Here is a 24,538-nt window from a genome sequence, read left to right as displayed (position 1 = left end):
CAAGTTTAACAAAAACACATCCAGGTTAAAAAACACACAACGTGAATCTTACAATAATACTGCTGTTAGCAAAATACTACAAAAGTGACACATTCCAGCTGTACATGAGTTGTTTTTTTATTTAACCAGGAAGTCCCTTGACATTCAAATCTATTTTCTTCAAGAGATAATTACAGGTTTACAAAAATAGAATATACAAAGCATGTTAAAACAGACAATTAAAAATAGAGGAAGTAACAGATTAACAGCAGATCAGAATACAAAATGTATAGTAGGCGCCATCTAGTGGAGAGAAAATGTAACTGCAATAAGTGCATCTACTGGATCAACTATCATCCACACTGTCAGACTGATACACTGAAGCATGGGAAAGTTACATTATGAAAGAATCTGTAAATTCAAATTACAGTCACTCAGTGTTGGACTAAAGTCTGGAAGCTTCCGGCATATGATAACAACCTGGTGTCACTATCATTCTGAGTGCTCTGCTGGTGCATTTACAACTGATAGAGTGAGAGAAGTCATCAGTTAACAGGTATTCAGTGCTCAGGTAACATCTACAATTGAGTCCTTGTAGATCAGTGGGGAGGGTTCTAATACCATAATTTTAAAGCATCTTTCCAAAAACTGGCAGTGTCTTCACATCAGAGGTAAAAACTGTTTATGAGTTAGTTTTTCTATCACACGATATTTAAAATGTGCTAGGCTCAATTCTAGCATACAAATAATGCAGGTTGCCGTTGATAGCCTGCATAGCTGCCTTAACCTCAAACCAGAGGTATGAAGAATATATTAGACTCCAGGTCACTTCCTTCACAGTGGTGTGTGGGTGTGGTCCCACAACATCCGATCAGCCATCGTACACAGTGTCAAAGAGTCAGTGACCTCGAGAGGCGTTCAGGGTCCTTGTGACTGCTGTGGTGAAGCTTCCCTCAGTAACGCCTGGAAGTCAGGAGACAAGACCAGTTTGTGACGGACGTTTCCCAACACCATCATGTCTCCAGTTCGACCGTCAGACAGACGCACAGACACCAATTGCTGAGTAGAAAGGAGAGAAAGCTTCCACATTAATAGTGACAAAATTGATTTGTTTCACTTTATTAGCAGAGATATATTCTGGTGTTGCAAATGTTTAAGTTCAGTAAACTGCACCTAGTCACCACCCAGTACCTGCAGGAAGGAGAAAGCAGCTCCCTCAGAGACGTCCATCACAACCTGACCCATCTTCAGCTCCACCTTTCCGGACTTCCTGATCTGCAGTTTACCCAGAAATCCTTCAGGCAGCTGGGACAGCACAGGACAGCCTTCCTTCAGCGGCACCTGCTGAGGACACGCACAGACTGTTAATAACTGGCTGCAAAAAGCATTTTTGGGTTTAAATGACCAACGGCTGCTAGACTGACAATTCCAATTATCTTTAAATCACATTTTAATATCTTTAAAAAATGTAATTATGTTTTTTTTTTTATTTGTTGAGATGTGTGTTTTTATCCCAAAAGTTTCCAAAAATGTTCAATCCAAAGGGACATTTTAACTTTAATCAAGGTAACAGTCATTTCCCTTTGAGTATGTTGTATGCGTGCCTGTCAGACGATGTCATGAATTGACTTTTTATCCATATTTAAGCTACATTTTTACGATACATTTTTTTCGATCTTGGTATTTTTTACCACTATACAGACCGGATAAGGTTTTTAAATTGGATATCTAGATTTTAAGCTATCAGAGAAACCTTAGTGGTTAGCTTGTAGTCGTTCAGCCGTATGTCCACTGGTGAACACTGGCTTATAACACAGCACTGCTTCATTCTGACTCACCTGTGCTTGCAGCTGTGCCGGCCTCTTGTCTGCAAGCTTGCCTTCCTTCTTGTCAGGTTTCTCTGCTGCAGGTGCTGGAGGGGGGTCCACTTTCTGTGCAGCTCTGCCCGGCATGCTGTCAGGAAGCTGCATGAAGAAGAGCTCCTCTCTGTCCGACAGGCTGAGCTGCTGCAGCAGCTCTCCCACAGACGGCTGCTCTGCTCTGGGCAGCTCTGTTCTGATTCCGGCTCTACAGGATGGAGCTCTGAACACACGAGGCTTCTCTGGACCTGCCAACAGGACAAACACTTCACCACCAGAATGGACTGAAATAATCCTGTTTTTTTTATACTGAGAGTAGCTGCTAGAAAAGCAGATTCAGTGACTAAACAAGACGTAATGAGATTACTAAACATCAGACAGTAGCAGTACTTTAGTCAGAGGAGGTTTTCTCACATGTGCTGGATGTCCGTGTCTTTGAGAAGCTTCTGGGCTGACACAGAGGCAGCTGGATGGGCGTCAGCTTTTCATCGTTCCTCAGACCTGGATCATCTATGAACTGAGGGTAAAAATATAACACAAGTAATGACCAAAATGATTAGTGATATTTATTACTATTGATATCAGTATCAATTACAACTTACTGACTCACCAGTCATTATAAACGAATGCTACGCAGATTAACATTTGGAAAACATCAGAACTTTCTTTGTCTGCTGGCAAACCGCCAGATTAAACTCACTAAAAACACACTTTTACTGTCTTCCAGGTTTAGACGGAAAAATGATGGTGTCAGTTTTGTCACAGTGAGTCAGAGTTTACATCCTAATTGTGAATAAGACTTTTTGAAATACGCCATGCTTTGTCACTCCAAACTAAAAAGACTAAGGAAAAGCATGCAGTTGGGGCGCCCTAATTTAGTTTATGATTTGATCTAAAAGTCATTATTTGTATACAAACAGTTGATCAAATAACTGTCTCTAAAGTGAAAGGCGTCTGTCCGTCAGAGCCAGATATTTTCTCAGGAGTTGGTGGAGAACCAACCAGAGATCCAAGAGGAGTAAATATTGGATTTACAAAGGTCAGCTGAACAAAACCACAACCAATACATTCTAATGTTGTTCTTTGCATGTAGGCATCAGAGTAATAATAAAATACCAACAACAACCTCATGAGGTGACACTATGTCAAATATTAGGTTTTAGAAAGGTCCACAATGTGTCTGTTTAAAAGCTTTAATGTGCAGTTTTTCCAGTTATCAACAAAAAATAGACTAATCTATCTGCTCAACAAAAAGAAAGTAACTTTTACTGTACAACTCCAAAAGGAGAATAATTATTGGGAAAAATAGGATTGTTACAAATGTGTAGGAACTTAACAATGCCTTTGTATATTTACATTTACATTTGGTGTAAATTTACTTGTCTTCTTAAAAATACTTATTTTTGTTATCTTTATATTTTTTACCTACTATTGCAACTTATTTTATTAAATTGTTTATGTTTGCACCACCAGACACCAAAGAAAATTCCTTGTTTGTGTAAACGTACCTGATTTATATGCATTGTGAACTGAACTTATGCTTTTATTATACATGTTTTATTTTCACTGATTGTGATGTATTGTCCTAGTCTTCATCATAAAAAATAAATGTTAAGAAGTTAAAAAAGCCTATTAACTACTAACAGCAGTGCAAGAATAAATACAATTCCACATAAAAAAAACCCAGCCAATTTATGATCTTCAGTGGGCCTGTCGTGTAAGTAATTTGTGTGTTACTGTGGCACAAACTGGAACAATTGTGAATCTATCCCTTAAAGTCCTTATCTTGCGTAATTTACTGTAGCTGAAAGATCATAGAACTGTTTCAAAATGCATTAACTTGTTGGGTCTTATTCCAGTAACACGTGATATAGATCGAATATCGTTTCCTATTTGCTGTAAATCACTTGTTAATATCGGGAAAATGGGTCAAATTCAGAGGTATCCAGAAAAGTCTGGATTCAAACTTGCCGCTGCTTGGTGCTGTGTCGTGACGTCACGTGTGGTTCCGCGAATCCTGGTGAGTTCAGCCCGTCCCAGCATCACACAGTGTAGCATTGCTGGTATAGCCGCATGTCAACTTTGTGTATCAGTGTTTATCTCCGAGTTTGTCTTGTTTTTTCCGGATCATGGTGAAGAGGTGTGTCGTTGGAGGGTGTAGCAACACCAATCGGGATGGTTTTACCGTTCATTTGTTCCCGAAAGAGAAGGTTTTACGGGAGAAATGGGAGCGATTTGTGCGATCCGGACGGCAGCAGGGAGCCAGACAGCGGCAGCCGGGAACCACACGTGACGTCACGAAATGGCCTGCTTCCAGAAGCAAAGTTTTTTTATTGGACCTAATATTTTTCCTTTTTTTACATATTATTCAGTATGAAATAAAGAAACATACATTGACTATCTGTTGCATACACCCCCCAGAAATCAACTGCCAAAAAAAGTTTTTAATGTAAGATAAGGACTTTAAGGTGGAAAGTACTCACATCGTCCCTTTGTAGTTTACTGAGTATCTCATCTTCATCCTCCTCTGACTCTTTCCTCTCCTTCTTCACCAGTTTACAGGCAGGAGATGTGGTGGAGGCGTGTAGGCCTGTAGCACCACGCCAGCCTGAACACAGAGACGTGATGATGATGAGGGAGGAAGTGCGACTGTGTGCATGCTTAAGTTCCAATGAAAATAAAAAGGATACAGTGTGGTAGTGGGGGGGGATTTGAGGTAACGTGCGTTTGTGACGTGCAACAACATGAACCTTTCTTTTGGTTGCTTGTTAGCAGACCTTTCAGGCGATGGCAGAGCGAACAGGTACAGGCTTTAGCTAAAATATTTTTTTTGCGATAGCCCTATAGTTTAAATCTACTACCCACAAATAAACATATGGACATGGGTTACTATTTAAAACAAATTGTAAATGTATTTAGGAACCTGTCCATGTGATTTTAAGTGGGGGTGGACCTCAAATCCTCTAGGGGGGTCCGGTAAGATTTTTTTTTTGGAGTTAAATGCATCAATTTGGTGCATTTTGAGGGGAAAATAAAGAGACTAGATCTATGGGAACATCTTTATGAAACAGAACTGTATACATTTCAATAATCATAAAATCATGGCCATAACCAATAAAATCCCATTTCCAATATGAAAAAACACTGAAACTTATTTATTTTTGGTTCATTTATAGTTGTGAGTGTGTCTGTGCTCCTGAATCAGCCTCACCTGTCTCCCTCCTCTCCCCCCTGCTCCTCTTTGAGGCAGCAGCAAAGACTAGTTTTAGCTCTCAACAAGTTTTTTTTCAACTTTTTTCACCTAGTTAACTTTTTTAAATTCATGCATATTTTACTAATCACTACACCCTCAAATGGAAATATGTGTTGACATAAATGGTGACCAAACCGTTTGAGACCCACTGAGAACTTAGACCAAGTTAACTATCTAAACACTCAAGAGAGTCCTTTACCTCACCTGAGCTGAGGTTATCCCGAGCTTGACTGACACACAGAGACCAATCAAGGGCTTTGATTTATGATCTGTATGACAGTGGCCATGTCGGCAGGCCACATCATGTAGACAGCCAGTCACCCTGTGTGAGGCAGGCCACTTAACAGGCCAGGCCATCGGGAAACCCCCCGGTCCTCCCAATGGCCAGTCCGGGACTGGGTACAGGAGGCGTAGAGCGAGGGATCATTGTCCACAAGTTAATCGATCGCAGATGGCGTTGTGGTCGCGGACACACAAAAAAAAAAAAAAAAATTAAAAAAGCGAAATGGGTGATGAAATATACCTGGGCGGCCGTTAATATACCTGGGCGGCCCGCCCAAGTATAGTCTATGTGTGGGGAAACCTGGGATATTAAAAACAAAAATGAAAAATATGTGCACCTGTTTTGCGTAAGGTGTCGGCAGGACCCTGCTCGAAGATGGAGTGAGACTGGATGGTCTGCGGCCTCTCTCTCCTCCTCCCCCTGCTCTCCCTCTTCCTCTCATCCCACTCTCTCTTCTCTTTTTTAGGAGCCGCTCTGATCTCTTCCTTTAACCTGGGGTAGATTCAGACATGACCATAGGCATCATTTATACTGAGGACACTGGGGAAATGTCCCCACCATTTTGCATTAGGTCCTTTGATAAAGTAATCTGAAAACAGCGTGCTCAAAGAATTGTACACTTCAGAAGTGATGTACACTTTTATTTGCACAAGAGAACATGTACAATCTCGAGGACTGTTCACACTTTTTGGGTGTATGTCTGCTAACCTAAGTGGTGCAATTTGGACCAGTGACAGGTTTAATATAAATAAGAATTGAATAGAGAATAGCTTTGCAGCAGTGTAAGCATATGTATGTATTTATATATCAGAAATATGATTACAATACTTTTTTTTACATTATGTATGTATGCAGTAGTGTTTTTTTTTTTATCTCAAAAAAGTGTCCCCACTACTTTTTCTAACAAAGTGAAGCCTGTGGACCTAACATTTATAATCATTATACACTAAAAACTAACAGCAAAAAATAATAAATACTGGTAAACTTATATTACTAAACAGGACACTGAAATTATATTGTTAAGGCCACTCACTCATCTTTGTTTTTCCTCACAGCGTGGACATTTGGCTCAAAGCATTTCTGAATAAGAGCACAATGAGGAAAGAAAAATATTGTTAATACCACATATCTCTTTTTTGGGATCCAAACATGCACTTGCAATTAGCCTCTACAGTAAAATAAGAATCTGAGCAGCCCACTACCTGTAACTTCAGGATATTTGTTCTATCAAAAAGCACAATGTTTTTCTTCCAAATTGTAGTGGAGTAGTATTAATTATTCTGAGATGGAAATACTCAAATTAAATAAATACATCTCAAATGTGTATTTAAGTAAACCTACTTGAGTATATGTACTTTCAAAAAATGCAGTAGGCTACTGCCAGTTCACCTAGCAGTGAAGAGTATATGAGACTACCTTAAGTTAATTTAACTTAAGTTACTTACCTCATTTAGTTTAAGACATGTCTTATTTAATTTGACTCTCTAACATTTGCAGATTTTTTAAGATAACATTGTGTGGTGCCTAGTCTGTCTAATACTGAAACAAATCCTATAGGCATTTCATTAAGACAAACACATGACCACATGTTTCAAAAAGGTGTATCATTCATTACCTTTGGTTTCTTAAAGACTCCCCCCAGTGTCAAGTCCCTTGTTCTGAGCGAGGTCAGTCTTGCAGGGGGGGCGGGGGAGGACAGACTCCTTACCCGGCCTAGTAGTCCTCTGCCCGTTGGGAAACTCAGCCCTGTCTCTCTGCTGAGGCCGGAGCAGCCGGGAACACTGGCTGTGTCCTCAGAGTCGGTCATTCTGTGTGTCTGGACCTCCTTTTAATATTCTATTGTTTTAATGCCTGTTAGTGAGGCGTGTCCCATAACAAAACACCCTGTTTTATTGTCAACATAATCATTAACGTTACATAATTTGTGCTTTTATTCTGGAATGAATCCGTCTATGAGTTTAATGTATTTATGTGTAACTATGTCTATCACAGAAACAGTTCAATAACACTCACTGTTAAACTAAGCCTGGTCCATGGTACAGACAACTTAGCAACCTCCATTTTGTTTGCAATAGCGATATCAAAACAGAGTGCATAGACATGTAAAACTACACTCTCAATGACAAAAACGTTTCAATTTAGCAAACCGGAACACGAAATGTTATGAGCAGACTCCTGGCAAACTCCAGTTATTTTCGGTAGCCTTGCACTGCACGGTATACCCTTCCTGTCGGCTGCATACAAATAAAGACTTCTTCACATCGTCTTGGTAGTTAACCCAGCGGAATATCCTGTCTGTGGTTGGAGAATATCATGAAAGGCTGAGTAAAACTACAGAAAATACTAAAGCAGTTAGTACCACTGGTTTCGTTTTGCCGCCTGTTTTTCTAGTTTAAATGGATAGTGGCTATTTTCCTTCCGTAGTCAACTGCGTTGCCATTGTTTTTCTTATACTGTACTTCACAGACTGAACCACAAGATGGAGCTGTTTGTCTCCTGTGGGAGATGTGTTCCATGACAAGGTGGTCAAATCAAAAATAATATTAGAAGTTACCAGTGGTGGTGAAATTACTCATATTTTTTACCTACCCTACTACCTAAAGTAGAAATACTTTTAAAACTGCTCCGTTACAATCCATTTATACGAGAAAAAGAGCTTGACTTTCAAAATCTTACTTACAGTTTTTTTCAGTTGCTAACACAAAAATCTCACATAAAGCATAGCCTAATTATTTTTTAACTGTGGAGTCTATCTTCATATAACATTAGAATGACTGATACTTATTATTACATTCTAAGCGTATTGTGCTCATTTATGATTTATGTGGATGTGACTTTGGAATAAATAGACTCAATCCCCCCCCCCCCCCCCCCAATTTTTGATTGGGATGAAAGGAACAAAGGGAAAAGTTACGAGAGAAAGTGCTTGTAATATTCATGGGTTGGATTCCTTAGTCGTGGGGGAGGGGTCTGCAGTTCGGTGGACTGACCCCTAGTTTCTACCGGGTCCGCCGGCGCGTTACGGCTGCGCCGTGTTTTTGGTCCGGCCTCCTCCGGCATCATACCCTACCGGGCGCTTTTCACGAGCGTTTCAGAAGCATTTCGCAGTTCTTGTTGATTTGGGGGGTGGGCCGGATGCCGTCACCGTTCCACTTCCTGCCCGACATTACCTTACGGCTGCGTCGCGTCGAAAAATAGAATTCAATCCTATTTCGAGCGGAGCCCAGCGGCGAGACGCTTCTGGGATGCTTCTGAGCCGTAACGCGGCGCGTCTGGTGGAATGGCACCCATTGACTAGAGTGGCCGCGATCTTCGCGCCCCTAACGCGCCGCAGACGGACCCGGTGGAAACTAGGGGTAAGGATTGCGCCACTGCTTTTTGCAGATGATGTGGTTCTAATGGCTTCATCGGCATGCGACCTTCAGCACTCACTTGATCGGTTCGCAACAGAGTGTGAAGCAGCTTGGATGAGGATCAGCACCTCCAAATCTGAGGCCATGGTTCTCAGCAGGAAACCGATGGACTGTCCACTCCAAGTAGGGAAGTGAAGGAGTTCAAGTATCTCAGGGTCTTGTTCTAGAGTGAGGGAACAATGGAGCGTGAGATGGGCCGGAGAATCGGAGCAGCGGGAGCGGTACTGCTGTCGCTTTACCGCACCGTTGTGACGAAAAGAGAGCTGAGCCAGAAGGCAAAGGATTCTGGTGGGATTATTTTCGCCGCCAGCAAAGCGTGTTCCTGTGAAGGAAAGTGTACTGCCGGCAAGCCTTGACGGGGGGTGCTAGTGGAGGACGCACGTGAACTGTGAGCGCCGGAGCCTCGCAGAGGCGAAACTTAACTTGTCCTACTTAAATCAAAAGCTGCCATTAAGAGTCACATTCTTAAATAACATCTATTTAGACTTTTTGCATACATAAACGTGTATCTTACAGTTCCTTTGTGAGAGAATTACGCACAAATCTGTCATATCAAAACATTCTATTGCAGTATTTTATCTGTTTTATGTGCTCTATATATATATGCTGCACTGTTGGAAGAGCCTGTGACCTATGTTTTTCAGCCTTGAAACTTGAAACTTAAAATTATCAAAAACTGCATTGTCTCACTGAAACAGCCCTAAAGAAACCCAATTCCTTTCAAAGTACTTTAAATTCTACCAAGAAACCAAATTCCGTACAAAGTACTATTCTATCAGTTGTAAAGTGTTGCTCACTTCAAAGTGTATCTAAAAAGTATCTTAGTAACAAAAACAAAAGCAAAAAGCATTAATGTTAACAAAAGCCTCAAAGGGCTGACTCCTGTGCTCCATAATGTACCCCTAAATATGGCACTTGGACTATTTACATCATCCAGGGATCAACACCGGTAAATATACCTCTCCTTCTCCTTCTGGAGAGAGACGAAGATATACGAAGACAGAAGGCGGGAGACGAAGAGAGACAGCGATTGATGTAAAGTGACAGACAAACATTGAGAATTTAGATATAGTTAGATAGATTTAGAGTTTTGAAGATTCAACTATGATGAAGAGAACTCTGAACCTGAGTCAAGCTATAAGCTTGTTTTTTGACATGGGGGAGGAGAAACTGCTTTGAAGCGTGGCACAGATAAAGACAGGAAAAACTGATTTTTGTACATAATGTGTATATATAATTGTATATATATATATATATATATTTCTATTATATTTATAATAACACTTTTGCCTTATCAGAATGAAATCCCATGTACATTATTCAAGCTTTTAAATGTTTTGTTGTGCCTACTGTGTCACTGTTGACAGAATTTGAGAAATTAGGAAAAAAACGCCTATGGATACACCTGTTATTTGTTCATAAAATGTGTATATAGGTTCATGCTATTTCAATCAAACTTTCACATTATCATAGTGAAATCCCATGTATATATTTTCAGCTTTCAAATTGTTTCGTTGTGCATGTTTGTGTTACCTATATAACAAATAATATCATTTTTTTCAAATATCATTTTTTTCAAAATCCATTTTTACGTTTTTGTGATTTTGGGTCCTATTTATTCCAAAGTCACAGCCACATAAAATGAGCACAATAAGCTTATAATGAAATAATAAGAATCAGTCTTTCTAATGTTATATCAAAATAGACTCCACATATGTACAAACTCTATGAACAAAATTCCCCAGCAGATTGTGGCGACATTGCACAGATATATCCAGTCACAAAAGTTACTAATGTTCTAAATAACAGTGAGATTTAAAATATTGGAGAATATATGGGGAGGTCCTTTTATAGTGTGCCAAATATGTGGTGCTTGAAACATGTAACTATTTCAATTTATAGAAGAAAATGATTTCCTGAAAGAGTTATTTGGAGTAAACATGTTACAGTGGGTGAAAACAATGTTTAGGGGTATGGTAAAATTATTAGTTGACATTAATTGTGTTTAGATGGCATTTAACAACTAAAACAGATAGTATGATTAGGAAAGTAGAGTGGAAAAGGTTGGATTTATTTTACCTCAGTGTGCTAGAACTTTCTATAGGTAATGCGTCCCGAGACTTAGACTCTCTCTCTCTGCCTTTCAGACCGCTACGCCCCCTATCAAGCGTCTTTGGGTCTAGAAAAGCGCTATATAAATCCCATTTATTATTATTATTATTATTATCTTCCAAGCAGACAAATTACCTCACCAAAGGAGACTCCTCCTTCTCCATCGAACAGACAGAGAACTGTTCGAAATGGGGGGGAGCCAGGGGAGCTTGGCTCCCCCGAAGAGGGAGGGAGCTCCCCTGAAGGCCGACTTTGAGATAAATAGGGGGAGCCCAAAACAATCGTGCATATTTGTATCACACAGATTAGACATTTTGAGTTTCTGTAAATAAAAGTTCTTGAAATAAATAATAGTTATTGTTCATTACAGTTTCTGAATATTTGTTGTATATTTGTGAATATTTCTGGGTGTTGCCATCTGTACGTGGCGCTGCGTTCTTTACGCTACTTACGTTGCTATGGTTATGGTGGTGATGCCGGCGCTGTATTTGAAATGTTCATATTGATATTTTTTTAACTCTGGCTTTGTGATAAAAAAATATGGCAAAACGAAAACAGCCATGCCTCGCAGCTTTTGGATTCACAAGCAAAGAAGCAAAGGAGTCTAAAAATGACAACGTGAGTGGAAAACAACTTTTAGTTGGCTGGCTGTAAGCGGCATTAGGGTCGAGTTTGACAGCTCCTCACCGAGTTGAGTAAAGTTGGAACGATATTGGCAGATTCAGATTTCACGGATCAATAACTCATGAACAAAACGTTGTTCAGACACAAAGTACGTCTCCTAAGTACCGTGGTAAGGTTGACAACGAACTACTATCACATTTTGATAAAAAAAAGCCAATTCGTGCTGTCCTCCAAACTGGACACATTACATTGGTCTCTATCCGCAACCGGAGAAGAAACGAGTGCTCAGGGACCATCTGCAAAGTGCAACTCCGAAAAAAGAGAATACAATAATATTCAATCACTTCACATTTATACATTATATTTCTACCAAAATCACTACACACATCAATAGTCTCCTGTTGCTCATACTACAGCAGAGAGTTTTGAAAAATGTGCTTTTGAATAATTTTGGTGAATATTTCTAATGTAAAATCTTCAATAAACATGGCATCATCTTCAATAACGTTACTATTATACAGTATAAATATTCACCAAAATTATTCCAAACCATATTCTTCCATGCTGGACCATGCCAACTCCTCCGTCCTGTCTTCTCCTCCGTCCACCTTCTCCTCAGTCCATCCGCTCTTGGATCCTTCCGCTGTAACTCTTTCCAGTGACCCAACTGCTTTGCATTTCATCTCCTCCTTTACAGTCTCTTCGCTGTTGCATGGAGGGCGTATTCCGCTCTCATGTCCCACAATCTGCTCTTGTGCCAAATCTCGTGGCTCAGCTTGGAACTTCATGTCCTGTGGGGGACCAATGAGAGTGTGCCCCTTTCTGGATGCCTCATGTGGAGATGGTTCTGGATGCAGTCTCGTCGTTGTTGGTTCAGCTCTGGTTCTCTGTCTGTTCGATGGAGGAGGAGGAGTCTCCTGTGGTGAGGTCTTTTGTCTGCTTGGAAGATGGGGTCGTAGCGGTCTGACAGGTGGAGAGAGAGAGAGAGAGAGAGATCTCGGGACGCATTACCTATAGATAATTCTAACACACCGAGGTAAAATAAATCCAATCCTTTCCACTCTATTTTCCTAATCTTACTATCTGTCTTAGATGTTAAATGTCATCTAAACCCAATTAATGTCTACTAATGATTTGACGATATCCCTAAACATTGCTTTCACCCACTTTAACATGGCTACTCCAAATAACTCTTTCAGGAAACCATCTTCTTCTATAAATTGAAATACCTACATGTTTCAAGGTTAGTAGCCTGTTTCTACTGTAATCATTTTTAATAATTGTGCTCAGATAGGTCACCGTTGGTTGTTCATAAACTTAACAGGGGGTGTTTCTGGTACAGAGTAAAACATGGATCCAGTGTATTTGGAGATTCCCCTAATCTGTAAATCCCCATCACTTACATATCCCGATCAATTAAACCCATCTCATCATTTGATACAAGAACTGCATATAGGGGGGGTGAATCATCTTGATTATAACCGCCTCACCTTTGGGACCGAGTATTTCTAACTCCTCCTCTTGTCGCTCAGCTGATCTTTTGGCTCTGGGGATAAGTGAAAGTCTCTGAAACACAGCTGGAGTTGTGTCAGTGATGTGGGCATTCTCTATGAGTGAACTAATGGATCCATGTCTTACATGATATTGTACTCCCCTTCCAACCAGAAAGGTGCCAAGTGTAATGAGCACAATCAACAATGCTATTCTGACTCTTATCCCTAGGGGCCCCCATAATTGGTTTGGATTTGTACTTGACATAATTTCTATTTTATCCCTGGTTGTGTCAGTTACAAAAATAACGTATACAAAAATTTGACTCTTTTTCGGGTGTAAAACAAAAAATAGGTTTTAATTTTAGTGTACAATCTATAAAAATCTACAGACAATTCGTCTTTTGAGCTGTTTTTATCTTTATCTTATTTGTATTTATTGTTTTGTTCCAGCTCTGCCAAATCCATCCTAACTCCCAATAATTTTCTGGAAGTTGCCAGTGAAGGGTGACTGTGTGAGGTGGTGTCAATTTGCTCCTTTTTCTTTACCTTTAAACCAGAGCACGTGTGAAGTTCGTTACAACTTCTCACGGTTCCGACCACCGGGGATCAGCTCACTGTCTTTTGTGAACTTTCACCCTCACCCAATCACCTGGCCGAACAGGAGTCTCTTCTGGTGTCTGGTATCTCTGTAGCTTTTCTAGAGCAATGACAGGTCGCCACAGCGGTCTGGTAAAAAAAGTGCAAGATTTTGCCTCTGCCGCTGTATGGAACCACTGTATCATCCATCGCCAGGCCTTGGCGACCAAGAGGATGCCCAAAGAGCTGCTTGCGGTCCTGGATGAGGCAGTAAAAATGGTCAACTTAATTAAATCACGTGCCATGAATGCCCGTCTCTTCTCCATCCTCTGCAATGAGATGGGCGCTCACTTCCACCAGCTGCTGCTGCACTCCGAGGTCCGGTGGCTGACCCGGGGCAAGGTGCTCACTCGCTTGTGTGTTTTGCGCGAGAAAGTTCTCCACTTCCTCGCCGAAATCAACTCTCCACTGGTCAAGCACATGGAGGACATGAACTGGGTTGCAATGTTGGCCTATCTGTCCGATATCTTTGACCGGATAAACCTGTTGAACACCTCTCTGCAGGGCAAAGAGTGCAATTTCTTTTTGGCATATGATCAGGTCTCTGCATTCAGGAAAAAGTTGGACCTGTGGTGTGCTCATGTTGAACGGGGCTCGGTGGAAATGTTCCCAACGTTGGCAGATGTTGTGGGGAGGGCAGGACTGCAACTGGACTCCATACAGCAGGTGGTCATTGCGCATTTTGAAGGGGTTGCGTGAGCAATTTGGAGAGTATTTTGGAGAGGAGACCTTGGAAAATCAGTGGGTGAGAAATCCATTCTCTTTCCCAGTGACACCCCGTGATGGACTGACCATGCAAGAGAAAGAGGCTGTACTCGAGCTGAACTCGAATATGGACTTGAGACAAAAGATGAGTAAAGTGTCACTTGCTCACTTTTGGCTGTCTGTGGAGACCGAGTTCCCCAACCTCGCCAAAAAGGCTGTAAAAGTGCTCATTCCCTTCACCTCCACCTACCTGTGTGATTTTCCGCATTGGCATTGATCAAAAACAAGTACCGGTCAAGGCTGCAGCCAGAGGATGATCTGCGTTTGTTTCTGTCTCCATTGCATCCCCGCATCACCCGCCTGTGCGCATCTAAGACGCAGACTCATTGTTCCCACTGAAGTAGGGGTGAGTGTAATAAGGAGGCAAAGTTGGCGTTCAGTGTGTTGCCGGGAGCATAGGATGTATCCACGATGTAAAAATTGTGTTTTGTGAAGGGAAATGTTTGCATATATCTTCAGTTGTTATATATAGAGAGAAAGATTATGTCTATTATGTACAGTAGGGATACCACTGTGGGGCACTGAAGTATTATGTTCTACGTAAGGATGCAGGCTTGCATCATATGTAAATGGAGGGGTGTTAACCAGACCTGTGTGTGTTGTGTTGTATTCTAAGTAGGGCTGTACCCGAATATTCGACTAGTCGAATATTCGTTCGTTGGCCAACTATTCGGGTTTCAATTTCATTATTAGGATATTCGTTTTTAAATTTTAATTTTTTTTTTAATCTATGCTATCAATAATGGCGAATTGCCATATTCTTATACTATATTTATACTTTTGAATTGCATTGTTAAAATGCGGATATATATACAATCTCAGCCTGTGCTCCTGACATCGCGTTCACTTACAGTCACAAACGCAAACGGCACGCTTCACCTCGTTTCACACACCTGAACACAAAATGCCGAAGACTTCAGCTGTGTGGGACCATTTTAAAATTGGACGACGGTAAGAAGAAGGCAGTGTGCCAAATATGCAACAAGAAACTGGCCTACCACGGTGGCACAACAATTCTGAAAAGTCACCTGGATGCTGTAAGTCAGGGGTGGGGAACCTCCGGCCCCCGGGCCGTATACGGCCCGCGAGACCATTTGGTACGGCCCTCGAGGTCATTTATAAACGGATGGAAAAAGAAATCTAGACCGCAAAAAAATTACAATTATTTCAGGCGAGTGCCTTGAACACAACACAAGTCTAACGTGTCATCACGTGGTGTATGTCTCGTCTGACAAGGGGTGTAGTGCTGACGGAGAGCACCAGAACGCGGCTCTGGCACTTCATAAATTGCAGTATCCATAACGGCCCCTACACACGGCGGCGTGCGTTGTCGCTTGCTGACGGGGGGGGCTGAAACTCGACCAACAACCAATCACATGAATCTCCCGCCCCAGACACACAAGCCCGCGGTTTGATTGGCTAGAGCTTGTACTGGCATATGATTCGATTGGCTGACGCCTCCGTCGAGGCGGCAAAAGTAGAACATTGTCATCATCTGTCATACTGATCATTCAGTCAATAACTTTGTTGTTATTAGCATCTGGTTAGCTAGCTATGCTAACGAATATAAGAAGCTTTTTCTACAACCAGTGAGGTAAAGGCACATCTGTATATGATCATTATAGTTATACAACAATAAGAGAATAAAGTAAACAGGTACAAAATACTATATGACAGTAAAAAAGAGAGTTGTTATTAATAAACAAGAATACAGTTTAAAAGGGGAGTGATTTGTAAAATATCCATAAAGAAAAAGAGATCTGCTTACAGTTCTGTTTCATATGGGTGTTGAGAGATGTATCTCCTAATGTTGTTCTCAAAGTGCACAAGATTGATGCTTTTAACTTCAACATTTAAGAAAAAATCTTCCCGGTGTTATGGAAATCTTAGACCTAGTCAATACTGTGGAGATATACAATTAGAATGATCAATCAATAAACTGGTGAAACAAACAGAGTTGTCTTTCTGGTTCTTTATTCGAGGCGCCTCGAAGGCACAGGTCTCACAGAGTATAGGATAGTCTGCAAGAGTGTGCGCAATAGTCACAGAATAGCAAAGCTTATATACAAGATAGGGCGGACAGACAGAGTTTATGTGTAGCTAGGCGGAACGCCTCAGAAATCTGCTTTCACACGGATGTCTCATATTGTTACTAGACACCTGTGTCCTTGAGCTGTAGAAAGTATAACGGTTATCAGAATATGGAAGTTCAAACTTTGTGTGAAGAGGAGTAGTTTCAACATAGTCTGCCAAATCAGCTCTGTGGTACAGTAGTGTTAGACCAGAGGTCTGCAACCTTTTTGACCAAAAGAGCCATTTTGCTCCTTTTTCCCCCAATTTTTTTTGTCTGGAGCCGCAAAACAAATTTCATAGCTTGATAGCTAATAAAGTTGTATTTATTGTTATATCAGACAAAAACTACAGTTTTTTTGCATTTATTAGGCTATTTATTACATTATATACAACTGTTAACCTCTAATAAGAAACAAAGAACTCCTATAAGGAGAATTACAAATAATACATAGGCCTACTTTAAAATAAATTAAACACAGCACTTTGGGAGTCCTCTGAACATTTGAAGGAAAAAAAAATATTATTAAAATGGGCCCACTTTGAAATAAATAAAACATATAGCTGCACCCTAAAAAGAGATAAAGGTAGGGTAGGTAAGAATGAAGAAACCAGCTAGAGTGCGCTAGAATTTGAAAATACACAACCGGAAAAAATAGGCCTCTTCCTTCAGACTTTCTTACAGAGTCCCTCCTCCAACACATACGAACGCGCATCATCAATGAGGCCACGAGATAAGTTTGTGCACAGATGGAACAGAGATGGAAGGCTGACAGGCAGGTAGGCCATCCAGTTATTTTAGCCGGGTCGGCTAAAATGATTGGTCGTGCTTTTCACAGCGCTACGGCTTCCAGAGATGAATTTTTGTATGTATTTATTGTCAAAGCATTTAATATATTCATTGCTATCGGGACGTTAAGAGCATTCCATGGAATATAACAAAAAGTTTTTTCTGAAATAAATTACATACCCCATTGAATTATGACTGAAGATCGTCAGCTGTCTTCCTCTCCCGTGTTGTTCCTCGATACGTAAAGGCTGCAGCACCTTTGACAACTTCTCTCTACATATCAAACATACCGGTAAACCAGCATCGTTTGCTGTGAAAGCATATAACTCTGTCCACACAGAATTAAATCCTGTGTTCCTCCGGTACTTTTCTTTGATTTATCCATAGTTTGCTCATCGAGCCGGGGGTCCCCGCGCGAGTGCCTCCAAGAAAAGGCGCTCGCGCAGGACCGTAGCAGGATGTGACGCATATTTTAGTTGACCTAATTAAAACCGTTTTGTTTTTTATTTATGTGTCACAGTATCACCTCAAAATACAAGACACAAAACATTTTCAACCGTGCAACAAAATATAAATAGTCCTACAAGCACTTTTATTTTATTTCCTTCTTATTTTTGTCTAAGCTCAAGGGAGCCAGAGCAGAGGGCTTAAAGGGCCGCATGCGGCCCGTGGGCCGCGGGTTGCCAACCCCTGTGTTAGACAATGCTTTTAGAAGCATTTGGTTTTAGCATATAAAGTAACATAAGAAATTGCCACTACATTCCCCCCTTTTGATCATACTTGATCAATCATGAAAATAAAACAAATGACAGGATAGACTGATATAACACATCAATGAATACACTCCATCGCTGGTTTAAGTAAACACATCATAAACATATCATGGAAAGTGGCTGTTTTTGTGGAGGACAGACTCCGTATTTGGAAAACAAAAGAATACTGAAACGAGGGAATGGCAGTCTTTACACACAATTTTACAGTTCGGTGTCGGACTCTTCAGTGTCCGAATCAGTGGGGGCTGAATCTGGGTTGGCCGTAACTTTGTCAGTGGTTTGAGGGAGAGCGGTGTATTGTACAAATGCAGAGGAGATCATACTAGAAAAACATTTCTTCATGAGGGGAACTACACAGCATGTACAGCAGAAGAGCAAGGCTATGATGGTGAGGAGTGGCGTGACTATTCTGGCCAGCCAGCCTTCCCACCCTCCCGATGTGAGCCAGGACCACCAGTCCCAGCCTACAGGGTCGTAGTCCACGTCGTCAGCCTTCATGTCTGCCAGAAGTGTGTTAAGGTGTTTTATGGTGCGAGTCATGTTCTCTGATATGTCTGGAATGTATGTGCAACAAGAGTCTCCGATAACGTGACATAGGCCCCACCTTGAGGCAAACAGGATGTCTAGAGCAAATTGATGTTGCATTAGCATGTTTCTAGTCCAGGTGGGCGTTAGCTAATTCTTGTCCGAGGGGCTCCATTTTCAATCACTCGCCAGTGATCAGGCACAAAGTTTATGTTCTTGGTGTCGTCATCTCCTTAGTGGATGTGTCTAGTTTGACTGAGCCCGTGCCTTCATGACCATATCAATTAAACCCCACACCATGACGGCACAGGCAAGGAACCAGAGGCAAATGAAAAAGCACAGCTGGCCGTCGCCCATGATTCTTGTGTGTGGTACTAGGGTGTATGTACTGCATGTGTGGTGCTGGTATTGACTTGGCACGTCACTTGTCGTCGTCTGTTTCTGCTGGACCGGCTAGACTGGGGCGGAGATGACAGCTTTGTAGTGGCTGGTGTGGACCCAAGTGGCTCTCTCGGCGACCTTGACCGCTGTCTGGGTGACGAGAAGCACCTGGTAGGGACCTTGCCAACGGCTGGATCTCCAGCTCTTTCTCCGGAAGTCATTGACCAGCACGAAGTCGCCTGGTTGGATACGGTGGAGTGGACCAGCAGCAGGGGTAGGTAGAGCTGCCGCTACCTGGCGTCTGATATCTGCTAAATTGGTTAACACATTATGACAAAATAGCATCCTCACACAAAGTTGTGAAGGGGGGAGGACATCCTGGCACCTTGATCCCAATCTGTGGAGGAGCTGCAAAAAGGATCTCAAAAGGGCTGAGTTGACTCCGTGTTCGTTTCCGTATCCTCATGTACATCAGCACAATGGGCAGGGCTTGTGTCCAGGATAAACCTGTGTCTGTGCAGCATTTTGCTAGCTTGTTTTTGATTGTAGAGATCTTGCTTTGTATCCCCCATCTAGGAATCATTTCCCTTAGTAAAGCTTTAGCCACAGCATTTGCTGTTTGTGCGTTTACCGGAGATGCTTCAACCCATTTGGACCACAGGTCAAACGATTACAAGACAGTGTTTCTTACCCTCTATGGACTAAGTTCTATTAATGGCCTCTAACATCCCCCCTTTTGACACATGGGCTAACCCATGTGTCAATTTAGCACATTTCCTAATGAGATGGGGTCAGTGTTGCTGGTCTGTGCAGAGCATTTACATACTGCAACTTCAGATGGGAGCAGAATGGCGTCCAATAAGCCTGCCCGGTAGCATGGGAGCGGTCCGGAAAAGAGAACAGCAGAATCTGAAACAACAGAGAAACCCACCCGATTAGTGCCCACAGAGTCGCGAGAGGCGGACCCATCAACATACAAAATGAGGTCAGGGTTGGTCAAGGGTACATCTTTTAAGTCAGGTCTGGGAGTACATACAATAAGAAGCTCGGCAACACAGTCGTGTTCGTCACCGTCTTCTGGGAGAGGCATAAGAGATGCTGGGTTCAGAGTGGTACAGCGTTTGACTTCAACATTGTCTAACAGGCATGTGTGATACCTAAGATAACGTGCAGCAGAGAGGTGTGATGTTCTCTGTTCACAGAGGATGAGAGAGACAGCATGTGGAACCAACAGTGTTAAAGGAGCATAACCTACAATGTCACGTGAGGAGTTGAGAGCTTTTTCAGCTCCAGCAACTGCACGGAGACCTTTTGGCAGGCCAGCAGCTACAGGGTCTAGCTTGGAGGAGAAATAGGCAACAGGCCTCTGTTTTCCCCCATGATCTTGAAGGAGAACTGAGGTCATACACCCATCGCGTTCATCCACTGCCTGTGTAAAAGGCTTGGTAGGATCAGGTAGACCTAGCGTCGGCGGGGATTGGAGAGCCAGCATCATGTTAATGAAGGATTCGTCGGCTTCCGACGTCCATATAAGGCGATCTGCAGCTTTCAAACCGGTGACATGCGTGATTGTGCAGAAGGGTTGTTCGAGCGGAGAATAGTTAGGAATGAATGACCTGCAGTATGAACACATACCCAAAAATGACATCATCTGTCGCTTAGTGACAGGTTTTGGCAGAGCAGCCAATGATGCAATACGCTTATCTGAAAGCGTGTTTCCCTCTCCTGAAATGATGTGACCCAGAAATGTAACTGTCTTTTGCACATATTGAAGTCTAGACAAACTTGCCTTGTGGCCCTAGGCTGCGAGGTGTTTTAACAAGGAAATTGTATCAGCTTCACACTGTTCTGCTGTGGGTGCGCAAATCATGAGGTCATCAACATATTGTATGAGAGCGGTGCCTTTAGAAACTTGGAGAGAGGCCAAACTTGTACACAATGCTTGGTTGTACACAGTTAGAGATTCGCAGTAGCCTTGACACAAACGTGTGAATGTGTAAGGTTTACCCTCATACTCAAATGCAAACCAAAATTGGCTGTCTTTGTGTACAGGGACACTGAAAAATGCATTTGAGAGATCTATGACAGTGAAAAATGCTGCAGAGGCTGGAACTTGGGAAAGAATCAGATAAGGATTTGGAACGAGCGGTGCGCGTGCATGTACAACTGCATTCACAGCTCGTAAATCCTGGACAAATCTCCATTCATCAGGAGGTTTGTTTGGAGTGCGTACCGGGGGAGTCGTTACACAGAACAATGACCCCTTGTTTAAGCAGAGAGTTAAAAAGTGGACGAATGCCATCAACAGTTTCACGTTTCAATGAGTACTGGGGTTGATTTGGGCGGAACGTGGATTTAGGAGTGACAACTACAGGCTCAGCAGAGCGGATCAAACCTACATCATATTTGTGAGCTGCCCACAATGAGTGTGGCACATCTGAAAGCGCGGCAGGAAGCTCAGAAATATGAGAATTACCCGTAAAGGCGGGAAAAGTGGCATCACCAACGTCATCATCCTCAACCAACAGCAATGTGCGTAGAACGGCTACGTTCGTGCACATTTTCATTTTATACATGTCATGTGACATGACATATTCTGTGTGTTTTGGTGCCCAATCAGTGGCTGACTCCCAATCTTTAACGAGTGGACCCAAATCCCTCCATCTATCAGTGGGGCCCCTTGCTAGTGAAATGTGTGGGACCCCCCCTGGGATTTGATACAGCTTGTGTTGTGTGGGTGTGAGTGTAACAGAAATAGCGCTGCGCAGTGAACTCCAATACATAGTTTTAAGCATGAGTTCATCATTTACACATTCTAAAAGAAAACTCTCATCATAGTATTGACATGCGTCATCAACAACGTTAGCAGTACATTGAAAATGTGGAGCCTCCATGAACACAGCAGGTGGAAAGACACGCTGATGAGTCAAACGCAGAAATTCCTGAGAATCAGGATATGTCAGCAGCCATTGATACACATTCAACAGATCTCCATCATCAAATGAGTTTTTGAACCATCGTAGGAGATGGCCGTCGGACTTTAAGACCCTCATTTGTGGAAATGAGGTCCAAGTCCAAACCAGAGAATCAGATCTCTGCCCAGTAAATGTATTGGGCAGACAGATGATAGAAGAAAACTGTGTTTGACTGATGTGGGAAATGGATGACTGGCATCATCGTTATCTCTACACTGAAGCGGTACAGAAAACTTCTCCTTTACAGTTACCCCAGCAGCTCCTATTCAGTGAATAAATCTACCACTGAATTATCAAACAGGCAAATCTGCCATTTTTACCACAGAATGTGTAGCCCCAGAATCAACCAAAAATGTAACATCAACACCCATGATAGCTAAAGTTAGTGTGGGACATTTCTTAAATGCTGTTTCAGTGTCATATTTCAAATATGTACCCTCTTTAACCACAGACATGTCTTCTAAATGTTTCCAATTTATCAATAGCCTGCATGATGTGTGAGTGTGTGTGTCACTTCCCTGTTCAGATGCTGCAGGCTGAATTTCCCTCTCGCTCGATAGGGCCCCTTCCTCCCCATCTGGTGTAGGTCAGTCTGATTGTGAATGGTCCCGTCCTTGCTGTCCCCCTCTGTCTCCGCTGCCAGTGTTCTGTTGGCAGTCCCGGATCCAATGTTCAATACTGCCACACTTGAAACATCTTTCGTCGTTTGAAGGTCTTGCTTCTCGTCTTCTGCCTCGGAAAACCTCCTATGCCTCTCCCTCGGTATTGTGAGCGGCCAGCATTCTGTGCGGCTTGCGCTGTGGCTGTGAGTCCGTTGAGGAAGGCATTACTGAGGTGTGTCTCCCAAACGCCTGCTTGGTCCCCTAGGGCATCAGGTTTGTTTATCCCGCTGTTGTCCCGGAATACTTGGGCCTGATGGAGGTGGACGAGCTTGGAGTTGACGGGGAGTCTGCTGACTGCATGGCTGGGGCTTGTAGTGGTGGGAGAGGTGGTTGAGGTGGGCCAGCCGGATTGCCAGGGTTGTACGCCGCGGGAGGGAAACGATACCCAGAGAGTCGAGGAGAGTGTCATTGAGGCCTGCAATGGAAGGATACAGAGATGTCTGGGGTTTACATGGTTTTGGAAATAACTTATTTTCCTTCTTTTCTTCACATTCATCTTCAACCTTAATATTTTCTTTATTGCCGAGGCCAACTGCCTCCTTTCACGGCATTCTGCTTCATCCTTCCAGTATTTTAAACACTTTCTGTGAGTGTCCAGCTTTTCTAAGTCTTTTACTCTAATTTTACTCTTCTTTTTCATTCCATCTTCACACTCTTGTAATTTATCCTTTAGGTCTTTGATTTGTAATTCACTCAAAGAGCCTCCCTTTGGAAATCCGAACATTTCCGTCCAGATATTTAATTTAGACAGACTGTTTTCACCATATTTTGCTCGCATGACATCTACAATTGGGCCCTCAGGAGGTTGGCCTGCCCCCTACTCTGCTTTTTCCCCATGGAGAAAGTCTTTAAGTGTTACCAAAACACCCTGTGTTACCAAAACACTATTTTTCACCCGTCGGTGATGTGATATTTGTTCCTTAGTACAAATCACACAAAAACTGATCAAAAAACCTTTTACGACGGATATACCAAATATCCTACTTTTGAGAAGCCCGCCTAATAAATGTCATGGAGGTTAATTACGTTTTACTCTTAAAAAATTAGAAATTGTACATCTCACCGAGCATTGAAGGCCTTTTGAGTTCGTTGGATCTCGTAAAGTCAATCGGTTTCACCCCGGCGCTGGTCCTCTCGTCCCGTACGTTTTCTGTCGAGGTAGAGGAGAATCCGAGGATCCCGGATACAGAAAGACAAGTTTCATGGACTTTCAGTTGTGTTTTGAAGAGCATTTGAACACATCAATATTTTAGATACTATACTAAAGTATATCTAATCTTGTAATTCAATAATATATAGTCTTTATATATTAAATAATCATAATAATGTAAACGTTTAAATTACACTTCTTTATTTGTTATGCTCATACTTTTACCTTTACAATCGTAAATCCCGTCCGTAGGTGTCCCCAATCGAACTTGCAGAGATCCTGCCGACAACGCCAAGCTGTTATGGAAATCATAGAACTAGTCAATACTGTGGAGATATACAATTAGAATGATCAATCAATAAACTGGGGAAACAAACAGAGTTGTCTTTCTGGTTCTTTATTTGAGGCGCCTCGAAGGCACAGGTCTCACAGAGTATAGGATAGTCTACAGGAGTGTGCGCAATAGTCACAGAATAGCAAAGCTTATATACAAGATAGGGCGGGCAGACAGAGTTTTTGTGTAGCTAGGCGGAACGCCTCAGAAATCTGCTTTCACACGGATGTCTCATATTGTTATTAGACACCTGTGTCCTTGAGCTGTAGAAAGTATAACGGTTATCAGAATATGGAAGTTCAAACTTTGTGTGAAGAGGAGTAGTTTCAACATAGTCTGCCAAATCAGCTCTGTGGCCTTGAAGCGCTTGAGAATAATAACCCTCATTAGAGTATGCAGAGAAAACAGCATATATCAGGAAATGGTACAGTAGTGTTAGACAATGCTTTTAGAAGCATTTG

General features: G+C 42.1%; 1 protein-coding gene and 1 long non-coding RNA gene across 4 annotated transcripts; both read right to left on the bottom strand.

Annotated features, from left to right (window-relative positions):
* Positions 1–101: 101 nt before the first annotated feature.
* Positions 102–8,165, bottom strand: LOC307025430 (DNA-directed RNA polymerase III subunit RPC4). Of its 3 annotated transcripts, none has more exons than XM_079660093.1 (8): positions 6,990–8,144; positions 6,408–6,454; positions 5,712–5,866; positions 4,322–4,446; positions 2,253–2,355; positions 1,818–2,086; positions 1,171–1,323; positions 102–1,038 (listed from the first exon to the last, which is right to left on the bottom strand). In XM_079660093.1, the coding sequence occupies exons 1-8, from the start codon at positions 7,179–7,181 to the stop codon at positions 898–900; spliced, it is 1,185 nt and encodes a 394-aa protein (XP_079516219.1). In that variant the 5' UTR covers positions 7,182–8,144; the 3' UTR covers positions 102–897. The 3 variants fall into 3 exon arrangements, with proteins under 3 accessions (XP_079516219.1, XP_079516220.1, XP_079516221.1); XM_079660094.1 differs by having other exon boundaries at positions 1,171–1,320; positions 6,990–8,143; XM_079660095.1 differs by having other exon boundaries at positions 901–1,038; positions 1,153–1,323; positions 6,990–8,165.
* An 8,209-nt stretch (positions 8,166–16,374) lies between these two features.
* Positions 16,375–24,538, bottom strand: LOC307025168. Its single transcript, XR_013804089.1, has 2 exons — positions 23,969–24,538; positions 16,375–23,743 (listed from the first exon to the last, which is right to left on the bottom strand). It is a non-coding gene; the product is annotated as an uncharacterized lncRNA (long non-coding RNA).

This window comes from Notothenia rossii (assembly GCF_949606895.1).
Source record: "Notothenia rossii genome assembly, chromosome: 11".
NCBI classification, from domain to species: domain Eukaryota; kingdom Metazoa; phylum Chordata; class Actinopteri; order Perciformes; family Nototheniidae; genus Notothenia; species Notothenia rossii.
This window is presented reverse-complemented; position numbering and strand designations above follow the sequence as displayed.

What these genes read in the sequence shown, in the direction of transcription:
- LOC307025430 (XM_079660093.1), bottom strand. Translation starts at nt 7,181, where the DNA reads ATGACCGACTCTGAGGACACAGCCAGTGTTCCCGGCTGCTCCGGCCTC. An exon ending in GAGTCTTTAAGAAACCAAAG is followed by an intron (nt 6,455 to 6,989) that starts GTAATGAATGAT and finishes GCTCTTATTCAG; the next exon opens with AAATGCTTTGAGCCAAATGT. An exon ending in GTGAGGAAAAACAAAGATGA is followed by an intron (nt 5,867 to 6,407) that starts GTGAGTGGCCTT and finishes AATCTACCCCAG; the next exon opens with GTTAAAGGAAGAGATCAGAG.